Source organism: Oncorhynchus masou, chromosome 3 (genome assembly GCF_036934945.1).
Source record: "Oncorhynchus masou masou isolate Uvic2021 chromosome 3, UVic_Omas_1.1, whole genome shotgun sequence".
Taxonomy (NCBI): domain Eukaryota; kingdom Metazoa; phylum Chordata; class Actinopteri; order Salmoniformes; family Salmonidae; genus Oncorhynchus; species Oncorhynchus masou.
Genome location: NC_088214.1, coordinates 7,872,867 through 7,900,206, shown reverse-complemented (window position 1 = coordinate 7,900,206; position 27,340 = coordinate 7,872,867). Strand labels below are relative to the sequence as shown.

The 27,340-nt window shown below is 43.3% G+C and overlaps 1 protein-coding gene across 2 annotated transcripts in view; it reads left to right on the top strand.

Annotated features, from left to right (window-relative positions):
• Window positions 1-11,673: 11,673 nt before the first annotated feature.
• The window catches only part of LOC135509374 (epidermal growth factor receptor substrate 15-like 1), a 73,643-nt gene continuing 57,976 nt past the window's right edge, over window positions 11,674-27,340 (top strand). The window contains exons 1-9 of one of the 2 annotated variants that reach the window (XM_064929993.1): window positions 11,674-11,785; window positions 12,525-12,566; window positions 17,897-17,986; window positions 18,274-18,321; window positions 18,412-18,507; window positions 18,944-19,015; window positions 22,305-22,430; window positions 23,194-23,253; window positions 23,433-23,786. In XM_064929993.1, the coding sequence (XP_064786065.1) occupies window positions 11,759-11,785; window positions 12,525-12,566; window positions 17,897-17,986; window positions 18,274-18,321; window positions 18,412-18,507; window positions 18,944-19,015; window positions 22,305-22,430; window positions 23,194-23,253; window positions 23,433-23,786 (915 nt within the window). In that variant the 5' untranslated portion in view covers window positions 11,674-11,758. The remainder of the gene's footprint in view (window positions 11,786-12,524; window positions 12,567-17,896; window positions 17,987-18,273; window positions 18,322-18,411; window positions 18,508-18,943; window positions 19,016-22,304; window positions 22,431-23,193; window positions 23,254-23,432; window positions 23,787-27,340) is intronic. The other variant, XM_064930001.1, reaches the window with a different exon arrangement.

Genomic DNA, 27,340 nt, shown 5'->3' with positions numbered 1-27,340 from the left:
AGAGGGACCCCTGTGTTGAGGATCAGCGTGGCAGATATGTTGTTACCTACTCTTACCACATGAGGGCAGCCCATCAGGAAGTCCAGTATCCAGTTGTAGATAGAGGTGTTTAGTCCCAGGGTCCTTAGCTTAGTGATGAGCTTTGAGGGAACTATGACGTTGAATGCTGAGCTGTAGTCAATGAATAGCATTCTCACATAGGTGTTCCTCTTGTACAGGTGGGAAAGGGCAGTGTGGAGTGCAATAGAGATTGCATCATCTATAAATCTGTTGGGGTGGTATGCAAATTGGAGTGGGTCTAAGGTTTCTGGGATAATGGTGTTGATGTGAGCCATGACCAGCCTTTCAAAGCACTTCATGGCTACCGACATGAGTGTTACAGGTCATTAGTCCTTTAGGCAGGGTACCTTGGTGTTCTTTGGCTCAGGGACTACGGCGGTCTGTTTGAAACATGTAGGTATTATAGACTTGGTGTGGGACAGTGAAGACACTTGCCAGTTGGTCAGCAAATGCTCGGAGTACACGTCCTGGTAATCCGTCTGTTCCTGCGGCCTTGTGAATGTTGACCTGTTTAAAGGTCTTACATTGGCTACGGAGAGCGTGATCACAAAGTCGCCTGGAACAGCTGATGCTCTCATGCATGCTTCAGTGTTGATTGACTCTAAGTGAGCATAGAAGTAATTTAGCTTGTCTGGTAGGCTCGTGTCACTGGGCAGCTCGTGGCTGTGCTTCCCTTTGTAGTCTGTAATAGTTTGCAAGACGAACGTCGGAGCCGGTGTAGTACGATTCAATCTTAGTCCTGTATTGACGCTTTGTCTGTTTGATGGTTTGTCGGAGTGCATAGCGGGCTATTCATTTCAGTGCAGTTGCTTTCTTATGCATAACCTTAGCCTAAACGGATCCGAAAACACCCCAGCATGTTTTGATCACAGATCATGATGAAGCCGGAACATTTCAGCTGTTTGTCATTGATTTAGCCCACAATCACCTACAGATGTGATACACATGAAAACCTATATTTAATCTGGATTTGACAAACTGTCTGCCTGACAAGGACCCTTTGACTTCTCCCCACGTTATATGTGTTACCAATTAGGCTAAATGTATTCTTATTAATAAGCTTTTGTTTTCCTATTAATTTGCTAATCAATGTTATTTACCATCTTCTGCTTTTTATGAATCGGGGTAAAAAATAATATATAATTTCGATGTCCTCCCCCAACCCACACATTAATACCTTCCTTACAGATCACAAAGACAGCTCATTTCCACTCCATTCATATGCAAATGCATTTGATTCATACACTGGCTTGGCTGGCTGTCATGTTTTCATTTTAAACAGGCCTTCCCTTATGTACACTGAAATAATATTATTTCAGTCATCCTGCATTATAATACAAAACAATTCATAGCTCATTAGTACACCCTTGTGGTTGACTATATATCTATTATATTATTGTATGTAGGATACAACAATGAATAATGTTGAAGTAACAAATACCATCAAGGGATCTGTTACAATCTACAATAATGAACACCTTGTGAAACAGCTTTGAAAACCAATCTGGAAATATTTAAGATTTAAATACAGTATCAGTCAAAAGTTTGGACACACCTACTCATTCAAGGGTTTTTTTATATTTTTTTTTAAATGTTTTACATTGTAGAATAATAGTGAAGACATCAAAACTATGTAGTAACCAAAAAATTGTCCATCATTACTTTAAGACATGAAAGTCAGTCAATCTGGAACATTTCAAGAAAGTTTCTTAAAGTGCAGTCGCAAAAACCATCAAGTGCTATTATAGAAACTGTCTCTCAGGAAAGGAAGACCCAGAGTCACCTCTGCTGCAGAGAAGTTCTTTAGAGTTATCAGCCTCAGAAATTCCTGCCCAAAAAAGCTTCACAGAGTTCAAGTAACAGACACATCTCCACATCAACTGTTCAGAGGAGACTGTGTGAATCAGGCCTTCATGGTTGAAAAAAACACTACTAAAGGACACCAATAATAAGAAGAGACTTGCTTGGGCCAAGAAGCACGAGCAATGGACAATAGACAGGTGGAAATCTGTCCTTTAGTCTGATGAGTCCAAATTTTGTGATTTTTGGATCCAACTGCAGTGTCTTTGTGAGACACAGAGTAGGTGAATGGATGATCTCTGTATGTGTGGTTCCCACTGTGAAGCATGGAGAAGGAGGAGTGGTGGTGTGGGTGTGCTTTGCTGGTGACACTGATTTATTTGGAATTCAAGGCACACTTAACAGGCATGGCTACCACAGCATTATGCAGTGATACGCCATCTCATCTGGTTTGAACTTAGTGGGACTATCATTTGTTTTTCAACAGGACAATGACCCAACACACCTCCAGGCTGTGTAAGGGCTATTTGACCAAGAAAGAGAGTGATGGAGTGCTGCATCAGATGAACTGGCCACAATCACCCGACCTCAACCCAATTGAGATGGTTTGGGATGAGTTGGACCGTAAAAGCAGTCAACATGCGCTCAGCATATGTGGGAACTCCTTCAAGACTGTTAGAAAAGCATTTCAGGTGAAGCTGGTTGAGAAAATACCTAGAGTGTGCAAAGCTGTTGTCGTGCCTTTACTATCATTAACTGAAGACAAAGTTTTTTTCAAAGATTCTCTGTAATTAGTATTACGCGATCAACTGATTAATCATGTAACTAATTAACTAGGAAGTCGGGGCACCAAGGAAAAATATTCAGATTACAAGGTTAGAATTTCCTAATATAACCTTTCAGATATTTTCATATCTGATCCAGAGTCTTCTGATTAATGAATTATTTACTTTACCTCACATTAGTCTCATTCCAAACATCGTAAATTGTTGGTTATCTACACGAACCCAGTCTTCACTATGAGTCATCCATACATCAATTGTCTTAAATCATTTATTTATTACTAACTAAGTAATTCACAGAAATGCATAAACAAACAAACAAACAAGGTAAATGTAATGATAGGAGAATGTGCCCTAGTGGGCTAAACCGGCATGGCGGCTTGTTAGACAAAAGGGGAAGTGGGGGTCGACTAAGAAGTCACTACAGAGTGATAATTATAACAATTGAAATGCTAAAGCTTTACACATGAATGCTCACTCATTCGGAAACAATTGCAATTAATCAATATATTTACGCTCAGTGTGTTGTCTTGATCGCTGGTGAAAAGTTTGTTTCATTTGTAGAATTGTCCGTCTCTCTCCCTCTCGTGGTTATAGTGAATAGTTCAGAGTGACATTCATTTGTTTCGTTATAGAATGGATGTTTCGGCGGTTGTCGTTCTTCGCGTTCCATGATACCGAATTCCTAGCTGCAGACTAGTAATTAATATCAAAGACTTGTTCTTATTCTGTCGGTATCGATAGTCTAAGAGTTTTACCACGTGGTATGGTTAAAAGATTCAGCAATGGTCTACAACCTTTGTCCTCCCCTAATGGAGAAAAACATGGTCGGGGTGATAATTTCTCAAAGTTGGGTTTTATTCGGAATGGCAGAAAAGGGCTGTCCCAGGATGTCTGACCCTAACTGGGCTCAGGGGCGGTCCTCTGATTTAGTTAACTCCAATCCCCTTTTTTAGTTATCCTTCTTTAAACATTCCAAAAGTATATTACACAATTTTACAAACAGTATCATACTCACTCATTCATATTATACAACAATTAGATGTAAACCTCATATCTGAGGCTATTATATAAACAGCGTTATGGTAATGTGGCCACACTGTCTCCCATGAGCTTCCCCAAGTTGTAACAAACAGACCAGTTCGTAGCTGGATTCTTCACCAATCTTTTATACTTTCTCCGGAACATGAAATTTGTTCATACCTCAAGTTCTGTGAGATGGAAGGAATTCCTTTGTTCTCCATGAAAATCTACTCTCTCTATACTGTGTGTCCATGAGGAGATCCTCAGGAATTTACGACGTCTCTCTGACCACAGCAACCTAGTTGAAGGAGGCAAGGGGGAGGCAGGCAGAGGGGGATGGGGCTTGCTATACCCAAAGAGGCCAACGTCATGACACTGTCATCAAGGCAAAGGGTGGCTACTTTTGAAGAATCTAACATCTAAAACATATTTTGCTTTGTTTAACACTTTTTTGGTTGCCACGTGATTCCATATGTGTTATTTCATAGTTTTGATGTCTTCACTAGTATTCTACAATGTAGAAAATATAACGAAAAACCCTTGAATGAGTAGGTGTGTCCAAACTTTTGACTGTTGGTGTATATAAACGTTGATATTTTGTCAATTTACTTTCACAGATTTTTTATGCACTCACATGGCAATCATAGACTGAAATACTGAATTATGGTGTGTGGAATAGAGAGGAGGTTGATGCTGTGTGGTTGGGAGGTTCTGCCTGTCACTTGTTCTCAACAGGCAGTCTCTGAAGGAGGACTCGAGGAGTGAGACTGCAAAGTTCAGGCGCTGCTGCTCTTTTTGTTCTGAGGTGTTTGTAGTGCTAGAGTTTTATCTAATCTGTGTATCTCACTTGATGTGCCCAGTATGTTCGTTTTCTTGCTTTTTCTTAGCAGATAATAACAACATGACAATAACAGGAGCTGATGTAATAAAAAGTTGGAGGGTGGTGGATAATTGAGAACATCAGGTATCTCCATGTCTGGGTGTTGGGCAGAACCCCTAGATCCTAGAGAACAGGTAGCAGAGTGAAGGGAACAGGGTAGGAGACGTAAACAAGCAAACACAAAGGTTACAGGTTTATCAGGTATGTAAAAGTACAGTTATTTAATTATTTAATTTAAATGTTTGATTAGACATGCAATAATGTTAATGGCAGACAGAAAAGAAAGGATACCTGTCTGACATTGTTTTTTATGTACGTGGGGTTGATGAGGGAGGTAAGGGGTGGTCCCTTGAAAATATTGAGAATTGAGTTGTGAGAAAACTCCAGGGTGGGGTCATACACCTTAACAGTACCTACCTGGATAAGGTGGTTACTGAAATTGACCCAGTGGTTTTTATTTTTATAACTAGGCAAGTCAGCTGAGAACAAATTCTTATTTACAATGACAGCCTACCCGGGTGACGCTGGGCCAATTGTGCGCTGCCCTATGGGACTCCCAATCCCAGCCGGATGTAAATGCAGCCTGGATTTGAACCAGGGACTGCAGTGATGTTTCTTACACTGGGATGCAGTGCAGTGACCGCTGCACCACTCGGAGCCCGAGTGATGGAGTGCTGCATCAGGTTATCCTTGAGATTGACTATTTGGAGAAACCCCTAGGCCAGTGTTGGTACTGCTGACAGCATGGCAATGCCACCCATCACAAGGAAGCAAATGCAAATATTTATAATCTGAGATTTTTATATTCATCTTAATCTTAAGGCTAGCGGAACCCCTCGACAACATCCGCTGAAATGGCAGAGTGCGAAATTCAAAAATATTTTTTTATTAATATTTAACTTTCATACATTTGCAAGTGCAATACACCAAATTAAAGCTTAACTTCTTGTTAATCTAGCCATTGTGTCCAATTTCAAAAAGGCTTTACAGCGAAAGCACACCATACGACTACGTTAGGTCAGGGCCTAGTCACAAAAAACATACAGCCATTTTCCAGCCAAAGAGAGGAGTCATAAAAAGCAGAAATATAGATCAAATTAATCCCTAACCTTTGATGATCTTCATCAGATGGCACTCATAGGACTTCATGCTACACAATACATGTATGTTTTGTTCGATAAAGTTCATATTTATATCCAAAAATCTCAGTTTACATTGGTGCGTTATGTTCAGTAATGTTGTGCCTCGAAAACATCCGGCGAATTTGCAGAGCCACATCAATTTACAGAAATATTCATCATAAACTTTGATAAAAGATACAAGTGTTATGCATAGAATTAAAGATATACTTCTCGTTAATGCAACCGCTGTGTCAGATTCCAAAAAAGCTTTACAGAAAAAGCACACCATGCAATAGTCTGAGTATAGCTCTAAGCCACAAAAACAAGCCATACAGATACTCGCCATGTTGAGGAGTCAGTAAAAGTCAGAAATAGCGTTATAAATATTCACTTACCTTTGATGATCTTCATCAGAATGCACTCCCAGGAATCGCAGTTCCACAATAAATGTTCATTTTGTTCAATAAGTTCATCTTTATGTCCAAATACCTCCTTTTTGTTAGCGCATTTAGTTCACCAATCGAAATTCACAAGGCACGGGCAAGTTACTGGAGGCCTATGCGAAACAATGCTACAACCATTACATTATTAACCACTAACATGTAAGCCTACATTGACTGAAACCAACTAGCCTAGAGCTAACAAGCGCTTAGCCAAGCTAAATTTGGTTAGCATCAAGATAGCAAAATGTTAAACGCTATCTTCGTAGAAATATTAACACCAACACCTTTTCTCATGACATCACATATTTACATATATTAAATAAAGTAAACTGAGCTTTTTTTCATAGAAAATAAAACAAATTGGATCTAAAACATTGCTGAAAAAAAGTACAGAATGTTCAGACGCCATCTTAATCCCTTCTCTTAAATGTAAACCATTAGCAACCTAGCCAACCTCAATTATGATACAATAAATGGGTTCATAAAATAACAAATGAAATAAAACATCAAAAAATATGACATACATATGTATGTGTCACATATACACATGGCATATACTTGGGTACCACCTTGACATCTCTGATCTGCTTGCCTCAATAAATGAATGCTAGAACATTGGTAGCCAGTGTTAGCTATTTGTATCTAGTCTCCTAATAATTGCATAACGGTGCAAGTTAGACATGTTAACGTTTGTTTGCATGTGAGCATGTCGTTTTTTGTTGTCAATCCTGTCAATGTTGAGGGATCACACATGCCTCAGCACACATAAAGGTTACTTAGCCTGCTTGCAAATGTGTGCTAAAAGTGGGTCTGTTTCATAGTATTTCTGATTTTTTTTGTTATTTATTTTATTACAAAAACAACGGAACCACCACTGCAATATGGGCCTACACTTGTTCCACTGTCCCCATAGGAGAATCCGTTCTGGTCCCAGGTAGAACTCTTTCGGGCTCCATTCCACAGAGGGTTTTTCATGGAACCAAAAAGACTTCTACCTGGAACCAAAAAGGGTTGGCCTTTCGTGACAGGCAAAGAACCCTTTTGGAACCCCTTTCTCAAACATCTGTCTGGTTGCACCACCAACTTTGAAGGTTTTCATCAACCTCTGCTCAGACTTAAATAGCAGTGTTCCAAGAACCTCCACCAGGGGTGCTGTAGTATCCTCAAATGGATAAAAAAGGAGACACAAGAGGGCACCCCATATTCATTTTAGATCCCAAGGGGTCTTTATTTTCATACTTATGCTCTCACTTATGCTCTCGCTATCTCATTTGCCATCCACTCATGTCTTTTCTTGGAAGTCCACACACACACACACACACACACACACACACACACACACACACACACACACACACACACACACACACACACACACACACACACACACACACACACACACACACACAACTGTAGCATCTTGTTTACATTTCTCACATTTTAGGCGTCCATCTTTGGCCTTGGTTGGATCATGTTGCAATGAGATGGACACAGAGGTATGTATGTACAGTCTTTTTCAGTCTGGTGTCAAATTAGTTGAACAGGAGAAGAGGATGAAGATGCTCGTGGAGGGAGAGCAGTGTGGGTGGTGGGTAGAACAGCTGCAGGGACGGTGATTGGTTGCTCTGGCTCATCTCTTATTGACTAAAAGAAAGATAGATTTAGAAATGATTTCAACCGTGCCATAGTTCAACAGCTGAAAAGCCTTCACTAACGTACTCCCAGAGAAAGCAAAACATTTAGTATTCGCTGAATGAAGTAGCTTCTCCATCCCCATTTACAATTTCATTCATCAATTAAACAAATTATACTATAGCACATTCAATTACATTATTGCTCCTCTACATTGCTGCTCCTCTATCTACCTTGTACAATACCATAATCATTGAATGATGTAGCGTACCCATACACATTTACAATTTAAATTAATACTAGCCCATAGACTTACATTATTGTAGAATAGGCTACTCTGTTATCCACACTATATTTAGATATTGTTATGATTTCATTGCTCTTGTCAGGCATGATTTTAAGGTCTTCGATCGAAATTATAAGTTGTACCTCGTTCCCTTCTTCAGTGAAAAGTAGTTATGCATCCCACATTCAATTCCGTTGGAGTGTGAATGCGTAGGCCTAGAGACAGTGATAAAATAAATCCATAGCTCCAGCACACAGTGGCATGTAGGGGTAGTGTATTACAATGTAAAATATGTATATATCCTATGTGTGTAAATTTTCATTTACAATTTGCATTAGCATAGCCTCTTCTGTAGCCTGTCAACTATGTGTCTATCTATCCCTGTTCTCTCCTCTCTGCACAGACCATACAAACGCTCCACACCGCGTGGCCGCGACCACCCTAATCTGGTGGTCCCAGCGCGCACGACCCACATGGAGTTCCAGGTCTCCGGTAGCCTCTGGAACTGCCGATCTGCGGCCAACAAGGCAGAGTTCATCTCAGCCTATGCCTCCCTCCAGTCCCTCGACTTCTTGGCACTGACGGAAACATGGATCACCACAGATAACACTGCTACTCCTTCTGCTCTCTCTTCGTCCGCCCACGTGTTCTCGCACACCCCGAGAGCTTCTGGTCAGCGGGGTGGTGGCACCGGGATCCTCATCTCTCCCAAGTGGTCATTCTCTCTTTCTCCCCTTACCCATCTGTCTATCGCCTCCTTTGAATTCCATGCTGTCACAGTTACCAGCCCTTTCAAGCTTAACATCCTTATCATTTATCGCCCTCCAGGTTCCCTCGGAGAGTTCATCAATGAGCTTGATGCCTTGATAATCTCCTTTCCTGAGGACGGCTCACCTCTCACAGTCCTGGGCGACTTTAACCTCCCCATGTCTACCTTTGACTCATTCCTCTCTGCCTCCTTCTTTCCACTTCTCTCCTCTTTTGACCTCACCCTCTCACCTTCCCCCCCTACTCACAAGGCAGGCAATACGCTCGACCTCATCTTTACTAGATGCTGTTCTTCCACTAACCTCATTGCAACTCCCCTCCAAGTCTCCGACCACTACCTTGTATCCTTTTCCCTCTCGCTCTCATCCAACACTTCCCACACTGCCCCTACACGGATGGTATCGCGCCGTCCCAACCTTCGCTCTCTCTCCCCCGCTACTCTCTCCTCTTCCATCCTATCATCTCTTCCCTCTGCTCATACCTTCTCCAACCTATCTCCTGATTCTGCCTCCTCAACCCTCCTCTCTTCCCTTTCTGCATCCTTTGACTCTCTATGTCCCCTATCCTCCAGGCCGGCTCGGTCCTCCCCTCCCGCTCCGTGGCTCGACGACTCCTGAAACCCCACCTCTTCAAGGAATACCTAGGATAGGATAAGTAATCCTTCTCACCCCCCCTTAAATGATTTAGATGCACTATTGTAAAGTGGCTGTTCCACTGGATGTCAGAAGGTGAATTCACCAATTTGTAAGTCGCTCTGGATAAGAGCGTCTGCTAAATGACTTAAATGTAAATGTAATTTCATTCATCCATGAAATAAATAATACTAGCACATCAAATGACGTTATTATTGTACACTAGTCTACTCCCCTATCGACATAGTAAAAAATATTGCCTATGTGCTTTCGACGATATGTCGAAAGAATACAACTCATTGTAGACAAAAAGTTATTATTTTCAAATCAACCAAATTTGCCTTAGCAACACAGTAGGGCTAAATATTTCCAAGTGATATCACAACTTAAATATAACCTGCTTACTCCTCAGTCGGATAAAGGACATGTTGGTAATTCCTTTCATCGTCTCTAAGGAAACTATCTTGGCCAGACACTCTCGAAAATCGAGTGCACGGACCACCTGGGAAAGCCTATGAACTCCTCTATTCGTCTGAAAGCCAGGGACACAACTCTTATTGGTTCTCTGATGTAGGCTACTGGGAACTGGTAACAACACAGTCTGTGATTGGCTAACAATATTTAGATCTGTATACAGCGAGATAGGACAACATACCATGCCATGAGATGTTGAAGGAAAGACAGATTACCTATAGATTGGACATCATCTTTTATAGGCCATTAGCTATAACAGGAAATACACAAGCGGTGGCTCAAGGTGGCTACTTTGGCATGTCGGCGTGCACAGGAAAAACGTTAAGTTTCTAACATTTATGGTTTAATACATTTAAATATAAACTATGCACCTTATGACTTCCATTAACACGCAGGCGTCACGCAGACGTTAGCAAGGCGTTTGTATCATGTCATGTCAGTCAGACGTTCAATGGTAGGCGACAGCCACACAGTGGTGCAGTTGTCTAGGCATAATTCTGGCACATATCATCCCCCACAGACGAGCCATGCAATGATTTACATCCAGACCTACAGTATGTCAGGCTTGAATTCGCCATGCCAAAAGTTTTCCCCCAGTTGCATGAACAATGAGGATATTTACTGCGATTTCGCATTGTGATTACATTCTGAAAGATGTCTTCAATCATCACACATTTGATCACACATGGGATGGAAATTATAGACATTTGATGTTCAGTCAATTTTAATGGGTACTGCAAGAGTATTGTAAACTGTGAAAACAGTTTAATGTACTGTAGTTTACACTACTGTCGCATACTACATTCAAAGGGTAATTTTAAAACATGTATCGTAAATGTTTTGCTATTGGATGAACTGGTTGTTAAAATAGCTACATTGAAACGATATAATTATTTTGTGTTTTTATGATTAAACCAATGTACTCATTATATTTCACAGTTAACGTATATTTTGAATGGTTGGGTGGTGAAAGATGTCTACAAACAAAATGAATGCACAATGAAGGGCACAATATGTATGACTTGCTGCGTTACAAGTGTTACCAGTTTGTAGTGTTGTAGTTCTGTACTACTAAAATTCTCCACATAATAAAGACAGACAATAAATTAGAAAAATAGTGCGCCTGTTGAATAACAAGCACAGTAAATTAGCTAAATGCCTCGGCAATAAGTGATCCAACTTGAGTGTTTATTCCCATTTATTGAATGTCTGTGTTCTATAATGACCATAATTTCTTTGCCAACATATTAGCGAGTCTATAAAAGTAGCGAGGCTACATGCATACACCGGTTAGTCAGGCTGATTGAGGTAGTATGTACATGTAGATATGGTTAAAGTGACTATGCATATATGATGAACAGAGAGTAGCAGCAGCGTAAAAGAAGGTGGAGGGTGGTGGGACACAATGCAGATAGCCCGGTTAGCCAATGTGCGGGACCACTGGTTAGTCGGGCCAATTGAGGTAGAATGTACATTCATGTATAGTTAAAGTGACTATGCATATAAGATAAACAGAGAGTAGCAGTAGCGTAAAATAGGGATGGGGGGGCACACAATGCAAATAGTCTGGGTACCCATTTGGTTACCTGTTCAGGAGTCTTATCGCTTGGGGGTAAAAACTGTTGAGTAGCCTTTTTGTCCTAGACTTGGCACTGAATAGAAGGGTGAACAATGGAAAATGGGTGTAGCTAGTTCTATGCTATTGTTTTCTTTTATTCGGTGTTACTGAAAATAACAAGTTTTCCCTCCCCGTCCATTCATGCTCCTCCACACCACTGATGTCAACAATGTCGAGCTGTCAGTGGTGAGGCGCGTCGTAGCTTCAAGGGTGTGCGCGCTCTCGACACAGCAGGAAATATGGCGGCGCTCATGACTCTCACCCAGGTAACTCCAAATACGTACTTTCCAGATGTTTTTGCTATGGTTAAATGGTGTACATTAGCTAGTTATTCACACATCTCGAAAGTGATTGAATTATATGGTAACCACTAGCCGAGAAGTCAAAGATTGATGCATGTCCCCTTGTTAGCTATCTAGCTAGCTGTTAGCATTTTCGCCAGCAACAGGAAGGGAGCCGACAATGTAGCTCAGTTGGTGTAGCTAAATGATTGCTATCTAGCTGTAGCTATGTTTTCCTAATATCATGAATCACATTGACAATCAATGTTTTACTATCGTAGTTGTGTCAGTAACACTGTCACTGTCAAACAATTAGCTACTAGTCTATTTGAAGTTAGCTTGCAGCCAAGTCACCAAAAGTTGAACTGTTAGCTGTTAGCTCCAGTGTTTGTTAGCTCAGCTGTAATTTCCTTCTTTATCTTCCTAATCGTCACTGTTCACACTGTTTCTTATGGCTGTTGACTTGCTCATCTTTATTACAAGTAATGTGGGTTGCTCTACTTAAGAGATGGTCATGGCAGACTTGAAACCACTTCATACTGACAGTGACACAGATTTAGACACTGTTGATTCGCTGTAACTTCACCTGTGACAACATACATCTTTCAAGTCTAAACAAAATGTGTTGAATGTAAGTAGACCAAAATGTGTAAGTAAACGTGCTATTTTTTTAATATATTTTTTTTAACTACATCTCCCCTGACGTTTCTTGATTTCTCTGCAGTTATCGAGTGGAAACCCAGTTTACGAAGTCTACTACAGACAGGTGAATGAATGATAATTTGTGCCATTCATGTTTTGTTTGTTACACCTAAAATGTTGTCAATTTATTTGGTATGTCTCTACATAAGCTACAGCCACTCTGCTCCTTCCTTCTACAATGCATTACATTGCAGTTCCAATTAGGGATGTGACAAATGGACAATCTTGCTTAAGGTTTAAACGGCCATTTTTTTATAAATCGGTTTTCCGTTAAAACGATAAGAAAACGTCATACAATTCCACATCAATTTACAATGCAGAATAATGGCGCTATTACATATGTATGACCGCAAGGGCTGATTAATGAAGTTATATCTACCGTAACCCTTCACAGACAGAACGCAGCTACAGTATAACATGTCGATAGCGACAATTGATAACTTTTCAGACAATTAAAAAAACAGTGCCGCATCAGGTCTGCACCTTTGCAGCGCAGCAGCTCGATATTATTTGGTTGACGGTTCTGATTGCCTAGTGATGGATTTGAGTCCCACTTCAGAAGCGACATTCCTTAACAGACGAGTAAAACGTCCGTTTATATCACCAGACAATGTTTCGTGTCGGCCTTTGAAAACCCGTAGTGTAGCCTACCCTCACAGACAATCAAACATGCAGTAGCGGATACGCTTTCAAGAGGCCACATCCCAATACGTCGGAAAAGCGTAATCGATACAGGCTACTGTAATTTCATATGAGACCAAAACTAAGAGTAGGTTACCCCTCTAAGACATCGGTGCGGTGAATAGGCTGGGATACTATACACACAACAGACCGAAGACTGAACACACTTGCTTCATTAGCGAGCAGGCAGGCCAAGGAGAGAGAGGCAGAAGCGTGGCTCATATGTTTTGGTAATCTTCATCTTGCAGTGTTTTGTCATGCCTTGCAAATTCACCAAGTAGTTTCCGTTTTGCCTCTTCCTCTCTGGTTGTATTTGAATGGCACAACTCCCCCAGGCCTTTCCAGCCTATTGGCTATAACACAGAAAATAATGTATTGTTATAACTGAACTGTGATTTATAATTAAGTGGGGGTAAAATACATGGTTTTTCGGTTAGGGATTTTTTTGTTAACGTTTAAGGATCCCAATGTTCAAACTTTTACACCCAATAAGTGTTGCAGTTCCAATGTTGCAGTGTGGCTGTATACAGGGCTAATGTTGCAGTGTGGCTGTATACAGGGCTAATGTTGCAGAGTGGCTGTATACAGGGCTAATGTTGCAGTGTGGCTGTATACAGGGCTAATGTTGCAGTGTGGCTGTATACAGGGCTAATGTTGCAGTGTGGCTGTATACAGGGCTAATGTTGCAGTGTGGCTGTATACAGGGATAATGTTGCAGTGTGGCTGTATACAGGGCTAATGTTGCAGTGTGGCTGTATACAGGGCTAATGTTGCAGTGTGGCTGTATACAGGGCTAATGTTGCAGTGTGGCTGTATACAGGGATAATGAGCAGAGTGGCTGTATACAGGGCTAATGAGCAGAGTGGCTGTATACAGGGCTAATGTTGCAGTGTGGCTGTATACAGGGCTAATGAGCAGAGTGGCTGTATACAGGGCTAATGTTGCAGTGTGGCTGTATACAGGGCTAATGTTGCAGTGTGGCTGTATACAGGGCTAATGTTGCAGTGTGGCTGTATACAGGGCTAATGTTGCAGTGTGGCTGTATACAGGGCTAATGAGCAGAGTGGCTGTATACAGGGCTAATGTTGCAGTGTGGCTGTATACAGGGCTAATGTTGCAGTGTGGCTGTATACAGGGCTAATGTTGCAGTGTGGCTGTATACAGGGCTAATGTTGCAGTGTGGCTGTATACAGGGCTAATGTTGCAGTGTGGCTGTATACAGGGATAATGAGCAGAGTGGCTGTATACAGGGCTAATGAGCAGAGTGGCTGTATACAGGGCTAATGTTGCAGTGTGGCTGTATACAGGGCTAATGTTGCAGTGTGGCTGTATACAGGGCTAATGTTGCAGTGTGGCTGTATACAGGGCTAATGGCAGTGTGGCTACAGGGCTAATGGGCTTGCAGTGTGGCTGTATACAGGGCTAATGTTGCAGTGTGGCTGTATACAGGGCTAATGTTGCAGTGTGGCTGTATACAGGGCTAATGTTGCAGTGTGGCTGTATACAGGGCTAATGTTGCAGTGTGGCTGTATACAGGGCTAATGTTGCAGTGTGGCTGTATACAGGGCTAATGTTGCAGTGTGGCTGTATACAGGGCTAATGAGTAGTGTGGCTGTATACAGGGCTAATGAGTAGTGTGGCTGTATACAGGGCTAATGAGTAGTGTGGCTGTATACAGGGCTAATGTTGCAGTGTGGCTGTATACAGGGCTAATGAGTAGTGTGGCTGTATACAGGGCTAATGAGCAGAGTGGCTGTATACAGGGCTAATGTTGCAGTGTGGCTGTATACAGGGCTAATGAGTAGTGTGGCTGTATACAGGGCTAATGAGTAGTGTGGCTGTATACAGGGCTAATGAGCAGAGTGGCTGTATACAGGGCTAATGAGCAGAGTGGCTGTATACAGGGCTAATGAGCAGTGTGGCTGTATACAGGGCTAATGTTGCAGTGTGGCTGTATACAGGGCTAATGAGTAGTGTGGCTGTATACAGGGCTAATGTTGCAGTGTGGCTGTATACAGGGCTAATGTTGCAGTGTGGCTGTATACAGGGCTAATGTTGCAGTGTGGCTGTATACAGGGCTAATGTTGCAGTGTGGCTGTATACAGGGCTAATGTTGCAGTGTGGCTGTATACAGGGCTAATGTTGCAGTGTGGCTGTATACAGGGCTAATGTTGCAGTGTGGCTGTATACAGGGCTAATGTTGCAGTGTGGCTGTATACAGGGCTAATGTTGCAGTGTGGCTGTATACAGGGCTAATGTTGCAGTGTGGCTGTATACAGGGCTAATGTTGCAGTGTGGCTGTATACAGGGCTAATGTTGCAGTGTGGCTGTATACAGGGCTAATGTTGCAGTGTGGCTGTATACAGGGCTAATGAGCAGTGTGGCTGTATACAGGGCTAATGAGCAGTGTGGCTGTATACAGGGATAATGAGCATACAGGGCTAGCAGAGTGGCTGTATACAGGGCTAATGAGTAGTGTGGCTGTATACAGGGATAATGAGCAGTGTGGCTGTATACAGGGCTAATGAGCAGAGTGGCTGTATACAGGGCTAATGAGCAGTGTGGCTGTATACAGGGATAATGAGCAGAGTGGCTGTATACAGGGCTAATGAGTAGTGTGGCTGTATACAGGGCTAATGTTGCAGAGTGGCTGTATACAGGGCTAATGAGTAGTGTGGCTGTATACAGGGCTAATGTTGCAGAGTGGCTGTATACAGGGATAATGAGCAGAGTGGCTGTATACAGGGCTAATGTTGCAGAGTGGCTGTATACAGGGCTAATGATGCAGAGTGGCTGTATACAGGGATAATGAGCAGTGTGGCTGTATACAGGGCTAATGAGCAGAGTGGCTGTATACAGGGCTAATGTTCCAGAGTGGCTGTATACAGGGATAATGAGCAGAGTGGCTGTATACAGGGCTAATGAGTAGTGTGGCTGTATACAGGGATAATGAGCACAGTGGCTGTATACAGGGCTAATGAGCAGAGTGGCTGTATACAGGGCTAATGAGTAGTGTGGCTGTATACAGGGATAATGAGCAGAGTGGCTGTATACAGGGATAATGAGCAGAGTGGCTGTATACAGGGATAATGAGCAGAGTGGCTGTATACAGGGCTAATGAGTAGTGTGGCTGTATACAGGGATAATGAGCAGTGTGGCTGTATACAGGGCTAATGAGCAGTGTGGCTGTATACAGGGATAATGAGTGTGGCAGAGTGGCTGGCTATACAGGGCTAATGAGCAGTGTGGCTGTATACAGGGCTAATGTTGCAGTGTGGCTGTATACAGGGCTAATGAGTGTGGCTGTAGTGTGGCTGTATACAGGGCTAATGTTGCAGAGTGGCTGTATACAGGGCTAATGATGCAGAGTGGCTGTATACAGGGCTATAATGAGCAGTGTGGCTGTATACAGGGCTAATGAGCAGAGTGGCTGTATACAGGGCTAATGATACAGGGCTAGTGTGGCTGTATACAGGGCTAATGAGTAGTGTGGCTGTATACAGGGCTAATGTTGCAGAGTGGCTGTATACAGGGCTAATGAGCAGAGTGGCTGTATACAGGGCTAATGAGTAGTGTGGCTGTATACAGGGCTAATGAGCAGTGTGGCTGTATACAGGGCTAATGTTGCAGAGTGGCTGTATACAGGGCTAATGTTGCAGTGTGGCTGTATACAGGGCTAATGTTGCAGAGTGGCTGTATACAGGGCTAATGAGTAGTGTGGCTGTATACAGGGCTAATGTTGCAGAGTGGCTGTATACAGGGATAATGAGCAGAGTGGCTGTATACAGGGCTAATGTTGCAGAGTGGCTGTATACAGGGCTAATGATGCAGAGTGGCTGTATACAGGGATAATGAGCAGTGTGGCTGTATACAGGGCTAATGAGCAGAGTGGCTGTATACAGGGCTAATGAGTAGTGTGGCTGTATACAGGGCTAATGAGTAGTGTGGCTTTATACAGGGCTAATGAGTAGTGTGGCTGTATACAGGGCTAATGTTGCAGAGTGGCTGTATACATGGCTAATGAGCAGAGTGGCTGTATACAGGGCTAATGAGCAGAGTGGCTGTATACAGGGCTAATGAGCAGAGTGGCTGTATACAGGGCTAATGAGTAGTGTGGCTGTATACAGGGATAATGAGCAGAGTGGCTGTATACAGGGCTAATGAGCAGAGTGGCTGTATACAGGGCTAATGAGCAGAGTGGCTGTATACAGGGCTAATGAGTAGTGTGGCTGTATACAGGGATAATGAGCAGTGTGGCTGTATACAGGGCTAATGTTGCAGAGTGGCTGTATACAGTGCTAATGTTGCAGTGTGGCTGTATACAGGGCTAATGTTGCAGTGTGGCTGTATACAGGGCTAATGAGCAGAGTGGCTGTATATAGGGCTAATGAGCAGAGTGGCTGTATACAGGGCTAATGAGTAGTGTGGCTGTATACAGGGCTAATGAGCAGTGTGGCTGTATACAGGGCTAATGTTGCAGAGTGGCTGTATACAGTGCTAATGTTGCAGTGTGGCTGTATACAGGGCTAATGTTGCAGTGTGGCTGCATACAGGGCTAATGTTGCAGAGTGGCTATATTCAGGGCTAATGAGCAGTGACTGTATACAGGGCTAATGAGCAGAGTGACTGTATACAGGGCTAATGAGCAGAGTGGCTGTATACAGAAGCACAACCAGCTGATTACATTACCTCCATTCTGTTCCCCCATTGAAGGTGGATCTGGGAGACACTGGGACAGTAGGAGCTGCAGATGCTGCTCAGTTCCTGAAGAAATCAGGCCTTTCAGACAGTACCTTAGGAAAAGTGAGTAGCACACACACACACACACACACACACACACACACACACACACACACACACACACACACACACACACACACACACACACACACACACACACACACACACACCACACACACACCACACACCACACACACACACACACACCACACACACACACACACACACCACACACCACACACCACACACCACACACCACACACACACACACACACACACACACACACACACACTTCATATCTAAGACTCCAACTACATACAGTTACATCATACTATTTGACTATTTTCAGATCTGGGATTTGGCCGATCCAGAAAGGAAGGGCTTCTTGGACAAACGGGTACATAAAATGAACCTCTGTTAATTATTTGGTAGTAAGAAGTACTAATTTCCCACATGAACCACTGACCAGATCCTCTGACCCTCCCAGGGTTTCTTTGTAGCGTTGAGGTTGGTGGCCTCAGCTCAGGGTGGCAACGACATCAGTCTCAACAACCTCAATCAGACTCTAGCAGCACCCAAGTTTGTGAGTGATACTTTACTTACTTACCACCAACTATATTGTCCTCGTAGGTGTGTTTGTAGTATCGTATGTATTATTATGTTTTAAAACAAAAGTAGGAACATGCACTTGATCTTCTCAATCATTTCAGCAATGAACACAAGATGAATGAGTTATCTAGCTAACCTGCCTAAATAATCTGAAATAACTTTGTTTTAGCAGGCTCCGTTTTAAATAGGAATGGTCCAATTGACTCAACAACCAAAAAACACGTCTAAGTTTTATCTTTCTTAATGTATCAGAAAATCAACAGTTATTTCTGGTTGTTTATTAAAGTTAGCTGGCGTTGATACCCTCTGTTGATCTTATCTTCATTGGGGTAATCTCAGTCGTCATATCAGTTAAGAACTACCGTGGTCTTTATTCAAACAATCTAAGTTGTTTTTTTGTATTGTTGCAGAGAGACACAAATACTCCGTTGCTCAGCACATCGCTGAGTACATCTTCATCTGATTCCCACTGGGCTGTAAGGGTGAGCATTCATACCTGTTGTACGTAGAAATTAATCAATCAATGATAGATATGCTGTGCCTTCAGAAAGCATTCATATCAAATCAAAGTGTATTTGTCACGTGCGCCGAATGCAACAGGTGTAGGTAGACCTTACAGTGAAATGCTGAATACAACAGGTGTAGGTAGACCTTACAGTGAAATGCTGAATACAGCAGGTGTAGGTAAACCTTACAGTGAAATGCTGAATACAACAGGTGTAGTAGACCTTACAGTGAAATGCTGAATACAACAGGTGTAGGTAGACCTTAGTGAAATGCTTAATACAACAGGTGTAGGTAGACCTTACAGTGAAATGCTGAATACAGCAGGTGTAGGTAGACCTTACAGTGAAATGCTGAATACAACAGGTGTAGGTAGACCTTACAGTGAAATGCTGAATACAACAGGTGTAGGTAGACCTTACAGTGAAATGCTGAATACAGCAGGTGTAGGTAGACCTTACAGTGAAATGCTGAATACAACAGGTGTAGGTAGACCTTACAGTGAAATGCTGAATACAACAGGTGTAGGTAGACCTTACAGTGAAATGCTGAATACAACAGGTGTAGGTAGACCTTACAGTGAAATGCTGAATACAACAGGTGTAGGTAGACCTTACAGTGAAATGCTGAATACAACAGGTGTAGGTAGACCTTACAGTGAAATGCTGAATACAACAGGTGTAGGTAGACCTTACAGTGAAATGCTGAATACAACAGGTGTAGGTAGACCTTACAGTGAAATGCTTAATACAACAGGTGTAGGTAGACCTTACAGTGAAATGCTGAATACAACAGGTGTAGGTAGACCTTACAGTGAAATGCTGAATACAACAGGTGTAGTAGACCTTACAGTGAAATGATGACTACAACAGGTGTAGTAGACCTTACAGTGAAATGCTGAATACAACAGGTGTAGGTAGACCTTACAGTGAAATGCTGAATACAACAGGTGTAGTTAGACCTTACAGTGAAATGCTGAATACAACAGGTGTAGGTAGACCTTACAGTGAAATGCTGAATACAACAGGTGTAGGTAGACCTTACAGTGAAATGCTGACTACAACAGGTGTAGTAGACCTTACAGTGAAATGCTGAATACAACAGGTGTAGGTAGACCTTACAGTGAAATGCTGAATACAGCAGGTGTAGGTAGACCTTACAGGGAAATGCTGAATACAACAGGTGTAGGTAGACCTTACAGTGAAATGCTGAATACAGCAGGTGTAGGTAGACCTTACAGTGAAATGCTGAATACAGCAGGTGTAGGTAGACCTTACAGGGAAATGCTTACTTACAGGCTCTAACCAATAGTGCAAAAAAAGTATTAGGTGAACAATAGGTAAGTATCCTTATTCCACATTTTGTTGTGTTATAGCCTGAATTCAAAATGGATTAGCCAGCTAGCTGGGTAATGATAACAAAATGGTTAATGACGACAAATTGAAAACATGTTTTTCAATTTTTCTTTAGAAAATGAAATACAGAAATATCTAATTTACGTACACTGTAAGTATTCACACACCTGAGTCAATACGTCTTAGAATCAATCACTTTTGGCAGCGATTACAGCTGTGAGTCATTCTGGGTAAGTCTGTAAGAGGTTTGCACACCTGCATTGTAAACATATTGCCCAGTATTCTTTTCTAAATTCTTCCAGCTCTGTCAAATTGGATGTCGATCATTGCTAGACAACCATTTTCAAGTCTTTCCATCGATTTTCAGGCAGATTTAAGTCAAAACTGTCCACCGTCTTCTTGGTAAGCAACTCCAGTGTAGATTTGGCCTTGTGTTTTAGGTTATTATCCTGCTGAAAGGTGAATTCAACTCCCAGTATCTGGTGGAAAGCAGACTGAACCAGGTTTTACGGTCATGAAAATACAGGATAATTCATGTTTTTTTTTTAAATTGTGTTTTCCATGCCTGGAAAATTATGAAATCAAAAAAGTAATGGAAATTAATTTCTGTTAATGTAATTTATTTAGGCACAGTTTTAAAATACTTTATCGATCAAATAAAAATCAAATTTATCAGCCAGAATTGGGGTGTCATTTGGCGCTCATCACCTGCATGTTTGTGAGACAAGTGAGCAGTTGTTCAAGGAGAGTCAATTTACAGCAGCAGGTGGAACTAGCCTATAAAATATGATAGGGGACAGACGAATAGCTTGGTAGCCAATTCAAAACATATCGTGTACCCTCTAGTTGACTGTTTAACTATTATTAGCATGTTTTCATCTTTTCGTCATGTCCCAAAAAAACTTTACAACAACACTTGCGAGCACTATCATTGCACACAGAGTGAGTCCATGCAGCATATTATGTGACTCGTTAAGCACATTTCTACTCCTGAATGTATTTAGGCTTGCCATAACAAGGGGTTGAATACTTATTGACTCAAGACATTTCAGCTTTTCATTTTTAATTAATTTGCAAAGAAATTGTAAAAACATGATTCCATTTTGGCATTATGTGATATTATGCGTAGGCTAGTAACAAAAATTCTCAATTGAATCCATTTTAAATTCAGGCTCTAACACAATAAAAATGTGGTATAAGTCCAGGGGTATGAATCATTTTTGAAGTCATTGTTTGTAGAACACATACCTTTTGTTAACAACTGACCTATACATGTTTGACAATGTATTTTCTTCATGTTGGAGAAATGCAGTGAGCTTAAATCCACAAAGTGATAACCAGAATTATGATGATTATAAACAGGCATAAGTCAATACTGCACCATTGGTAGATTGGTCTTCTGAGCTTCTCTTTCAATTGGTTTTGAGAAGGAGGTGAGGAGTAACCCCATGTAACATCTCTCTCTGTCTCTCTCTTTCCCTGTTTCTCTCTCTCTATCTCTCTCTCTCTCTCCCTGTCTCTTTCCCTGTTTCTCTCTCCCTGTCTCTCTCTTTCCCTGTCTCTCTCCGTTTCTCTTTCCCTGTCTCTGTTTCCCTCTCTCGCTCCCTGTCTCTCTCTTTCCCTGTCTCTCGCTCTCCCTGTCTCTCTCTCTCCCTGTCTCTCGCTCTCCCTGTCTCTCGCTCTCCCTGTCTCTCGCTCTCCCTGTCTCTCTCTTTCCCTGTCTCTCTCTTTCCCTGTCTCTCGCTCTCCCTGTCTCTCGCTCTCCTGTCTCTCGCTCTCCCTGTCTCTCTCTCTCCCTGTCTCTCGCTCTCCCTGTCTCTCGCTCTCCCTGTCTCTCGCTCTCCCTGTCTCTCGCTCTCCCTGTCTCTCGCTCTCCCTGTCTCTCTCTCTCCCTGTCTTGCCTTTCCTCCAGTCTGATGAAAAAAGGAAGTTTGATGGCATCTTTGAAAGTCTTCTACCAGTCAACGGTCTTTTGTCTGGAGACCAAGTTAAACCTGTCCTGATCAACTCCAAACTACCCATGGATGTGTTAGGAAGGGTAAGCACATGACAAGGTTCTGTCCAAAAACAATCCCTACCCCCTAGCCCCTACCCCCTACCCCACCCCTAGGCCCTAGCCCCTACCCCACCCCCCATCCCCTATCCCCTAGCCCCTACCCCACCCCCAGCCCCTACCCCCTACCCCCTAGCCCCTAACCCCTAGCCCCTACCCCACCCCCATCCCCTACCCCCTAGCCCCTAACCCCTAGCCCCTACCCGACCCCCTACCCTAGCTCCTACCCCCTACCCCACCCCCAAGCCCCTACCCCACCCCCTAGCCCCTACCACCCACCCCTTAGCCCCTACCCCACCCCCCAGCCCCTACCCCACCCCCTAGCCCCTATCCACTACACCACCCCCTACCCCACCCCTAGCCCCTACCCCACCCCCTAGCCCCTAGCCCCACCCACCCCCTATCCCCTACCCCACCCCCTAAGCCCCTACCCCACCCACTAAACCCCTAGCCCCTACCCCACCCCCTAGCCCCTACCCCACCCCTAGCCCCTACCCCACCCCCTAGCCCCTACCCCACCCCCTAGCCCCTACCCCACCCCCTACCCCACCCCCTAGCCCCTACCCCACCCCCTACCCCACCCCCTAGCCCCTACCCCACCCCCTACCCCCTAGCCATTTCATTGGATAGGTATGTGGTAACAGTGGGAAAGCTGGAGCTACTACTACATGTTCCTGTATACTAAGAAGTTAGCTATAACAGATATTGTGACAGTTTGGTCATATTTTTGTTATATTCTGTTCTGTAGATTTGGGACCTCGGTGACGTGGATAAAGATGGACACTTGGACAGAGAGGAGTTTTCAGTGGTAAGTTGATTGGAGGAGAGAGCTCATGGAGTTAAGACGCCAATTAGCCTGGTTACACCTTGAATTAACATGTGGTTTTGCTCATCCTTTCATGACAATCCAATCACTAAGACACACCTATGCAAGGTATAAATGGGGCAAATGGAGTTTGCTGAAGTGTTTTCTCCTTTCCCCTCCAGGCCATGCACCTGGTGTACAGGGCTATGGAGAAGGAGCCTGTCCCTTCCATCCTGCCCTCCTCCCTCATCCCTCCATCCAAGAGGAAGAAGTCTGCGGGGGCTCTGCCTGGCGCTGTCTCCGTCCTGCCTCCCTTGTCTGCCCTCTCAGGCCTGTCTGGTCTGTCCCGGACAGCCAGCTCTCCTCCCCTGCCCGGCGCTGTAGCGGCTCTGCCTGACTTGTCTGGTCTGTCTCGGACAGCAAACTCTCCTCCTCTCAAAGACACCTTACACTCCACTCCATCTCACAGAAGCATCACCTCCATCAACAGCGCTGGCAGTCTCTCTCCTAAACCTTCGTTCAAAGCCCCCTCACAGGTACGGTACAGTACAGAGTACAGTATCAATCCACACCCTGCCTGGTGAATGGGTCGGAATGCTGTTACACTGTCCCATCTGTGTCACAAACGACACACTATTCCCGAATCCCTATGTAGTGCACTCTTTTTGACGAGAACCCTATGCGGTTGGGAGATTTTACGATTTTCGCCTTTAATGTTATTGCAGACGGTCCTTGATTCCCTCTAATTATTTGACGAGCACATTGAGAAGGCAGACTGTCGGCGGGGTAGGTAACGAATCTCAGAAAGTGTAAGAGGCGGCTGTGCTTTTCTTAGTAAAGCCAGGACGTCGTTCAGTCTTCCTCCCTGTTCCTGAGAAGTGTGTTAATGGTTACAGCAGCTAGATACCAACCTGAATTTCCTCTACCTCCTATACCCACTGGGATAGTTCATCTGTCATAAACCCTAACTCTTCACCTACTGGTTCATCTGTCATAAACCCTAACTCTTCACCTACTGGTTCATCTGTCATAAACCCTAACTCTTCACCTACTGGTTCATCTGTCATAAACCCTAACTCTTCACCCACTGGGATAGTTCATCTGTCATAAACCCTAACTCTTCACCCACTGGGATAGTTCATCTGTCATAAACCCTAACTCTTCACCTACTGGTTCATCTGTCATAAACCCTAACTCTTCACCTACTGGTTCATCTGTCATAAACCCTAACTCTTCACCCACTGGGATAGTTCATCTGTCATAAACCCTAACTCTTCACCTACTGGGATAGTTCATCTGTCATAAACCCTAACTCTTCACCTACTGGTTCATCTGTCATAAACCCTAACTCTTCACCTACTGGTTAATCTGTCATAAACCCTAACTCTTCACCTACTGGTTCATCTGTCATAAACCCTAACTCTTCACCTACTGGTTCATCTGTCATAAACCCTAACTCTTCACCTACTGGTTCATCTGTCATAAACCCTAACTCTTCACCCACTGGTTCATCTGTCATAAACCATAACTCTTCACCTACTGGTTCATCTGTCATAAACCCTAACTCTTCACCTTCTGGGATAGTTCATCTGTCATAAACCCTAACTCTTCACCTACTGGTTCATCTGTCATAAACCCTAACTCTTCACCTACTGGTTCATCTGTCATAAACCCTAACTCTTCACCTACTGGTTCATCTGTCATAAACCCTAACTCTTCACCCACTGGTTCATCTGTCATAAACCCTAACTCTTCACCCACTGGTTCATCTGTCATAAACCCTAACTCTTCACCCACTGGTTCATCTGTCATAAACCCTAACTCTTCACCTACTGGTTCATCTGTCATAAACCCTAACTCTTCACCTTCTGGGATAGTTCATCTGTCATAAACCCTAACTCTTCACCTTCTGGGATAGTTCATCTGTCATAAACCCTAACTCTTCACCTACTGGTTCATCTGTCATAAACCCTAACTCTTCACCTACTGGTTCATCTGTCATAAACCCTAACTCTTCACCTACTGGTTCATCTGTCATAAACCCTAACCCTTCAACCAACTGGTTCATCTGTCATAAACCCTAACTCTTCACCCACAGGGATGGTTCATCTGTCATAAACCCTAACCCTTCAACCAACTGGTTCATCTGTCATAAACCCTAACTCTTCACCTACTGGTTCATCTGTCATAAACCCTAACTCTTCACCTACTGGTTCATCTGTCATAAACCCTAACTCTTCACCTACTGGTTCATCTGTCATAAACCCTAACTCTTCACCCACTGGTTCATCTGTCATAAACCCTAACTCTTCACCCACTGGTTCATCTGTCATAAACCCTAACTCTTCACCTACTGGTTCATCTGTCATAAACCCTAACTCTTCACCTACTGGTTCATCTGTCATAAACCCTAACTCTTCACCTACTGGTTCATCTGTCATAAACCCTAACTCTTCACCTACTGGTTCATCTGATAATCCCTAACTCTTTACCTACTGTTCATCTGTCATAAACCCTAACTCTTCACCTACTGGTTCATCTGTCATAAACCCTAACTCTTCACCTACTGGTTCATCTGTCATAAACCCTAACTCTTCACCTACTGGGATAGTTCATCTGTCATAAACCCTAACTCTTCACCTACTGGTTCATTGGTCATATAAGTAGACTTGTTTGGCAACATTCTCTGAATTGTCTTCGATCCCCGAGTGGTTCTTTTCTTAGTCATCTGTTTGTTGTAAGGAATTTGTCTGATGATTAAGAGGAACAGGTTTCATTGAAAGGGAAATGATGCCACACCCACAATGTGTCATCATAAAACCTCAGACACAAAAACATTACACTTTTAAGAAGGCATGTGAACAACCATAGGACATAGTGTCCCCGCTTTAAAGCTACACTCCTTAATTTGAATACATATGCAGACCATCAAAGAGTGTTTAATGCCCATTGATTGACATGAATGCATGATTTCTGAAAAGGCAAGATATGCACAGATACTGTAGTTAGGATTAGGATTCTGTCCAAAGATTGTATCTCCTGTTTTTCTGTCCTCTCTCCTGTCCTCTCTCCTGTGTGCTAGTCACCTGCAGTAGTGAACTAGGTTGATAGTCTTGTCCTCTCTCCTGTGTGCTAGTCACCTGCAGTAAACCCTGAACTGGGTTGATAGTTCATCTGTCCTCTCACCCACTGTCCATCTCTCCTAACTGTTCACCTAGTCACCTGCAGTAGTGAACTGGGTTGATAGTTCTCTGTCCTAAACCTCCTTCCCTACTTTCATCTGTGCATAAACAACCTTCACCTACTGGGTTGATAGTCATCTGTCCTAAACCCTCTCTGTCACCTACTGGTTCATCTGTCCCCTAACTCTTCCTGTGTGCTAGTCATCTGCAGTAGTGAACTGGGTTGATAGTTCTCTGTCCTAAACTCTCTTCACCTACTGTGTTCTAGTCACCTGCAGTAGTGAACTGGGTAGATTCATCTGTCATAAACCCTCACCTTTCCTGTGTGCTAGTCACCTGCAGTAGTGAACTGGGTTGATAGTCCTGTCCTAAACCCTCTCCTTGTGCTAGTCACCTGGTTCATCTGTCATGAACTGGGTTGATAGTCCTGTCCTCTCTCCTGTGTGCTAGTCACCTGCATCTGTCATAAACCCTGAACTGGGTTGATAGTCCTGTCCTCTCTCCTGTTCATCTGTGCTAACTCACCTGCAGTATCTGTGAACTGGGTTTCATAGTCATCTGTCATAAACCCTAACTCTCCCTACTGTGTGCTAAACCCTAACTCTTTAACTACCTGCAGTAGTGAACTGGGTTGATAGTTCTGTCCTCTCATCTCCTGGTTCATGTGCTTGTCACCTGCAACTCTTCACCTAGTGAACTGGGTCTGATAAACCTAACCTTCTCTCCTGTCCTCATCTGTCCTCTCTCCTGTCCTCTCTCCTGTGTGCTTGTCACCTAACAGTAGTGAACTGGGTTGATAGTCCTGTCCTGTCTCTCCTGTCCCCTAACTCTCCTGTGTGCTAGTCACCTGCAGTAGTGAACTGGGTTGATACCCTCCTGTCCTCTCTCCTGTGTGCTAGTCACCTGCA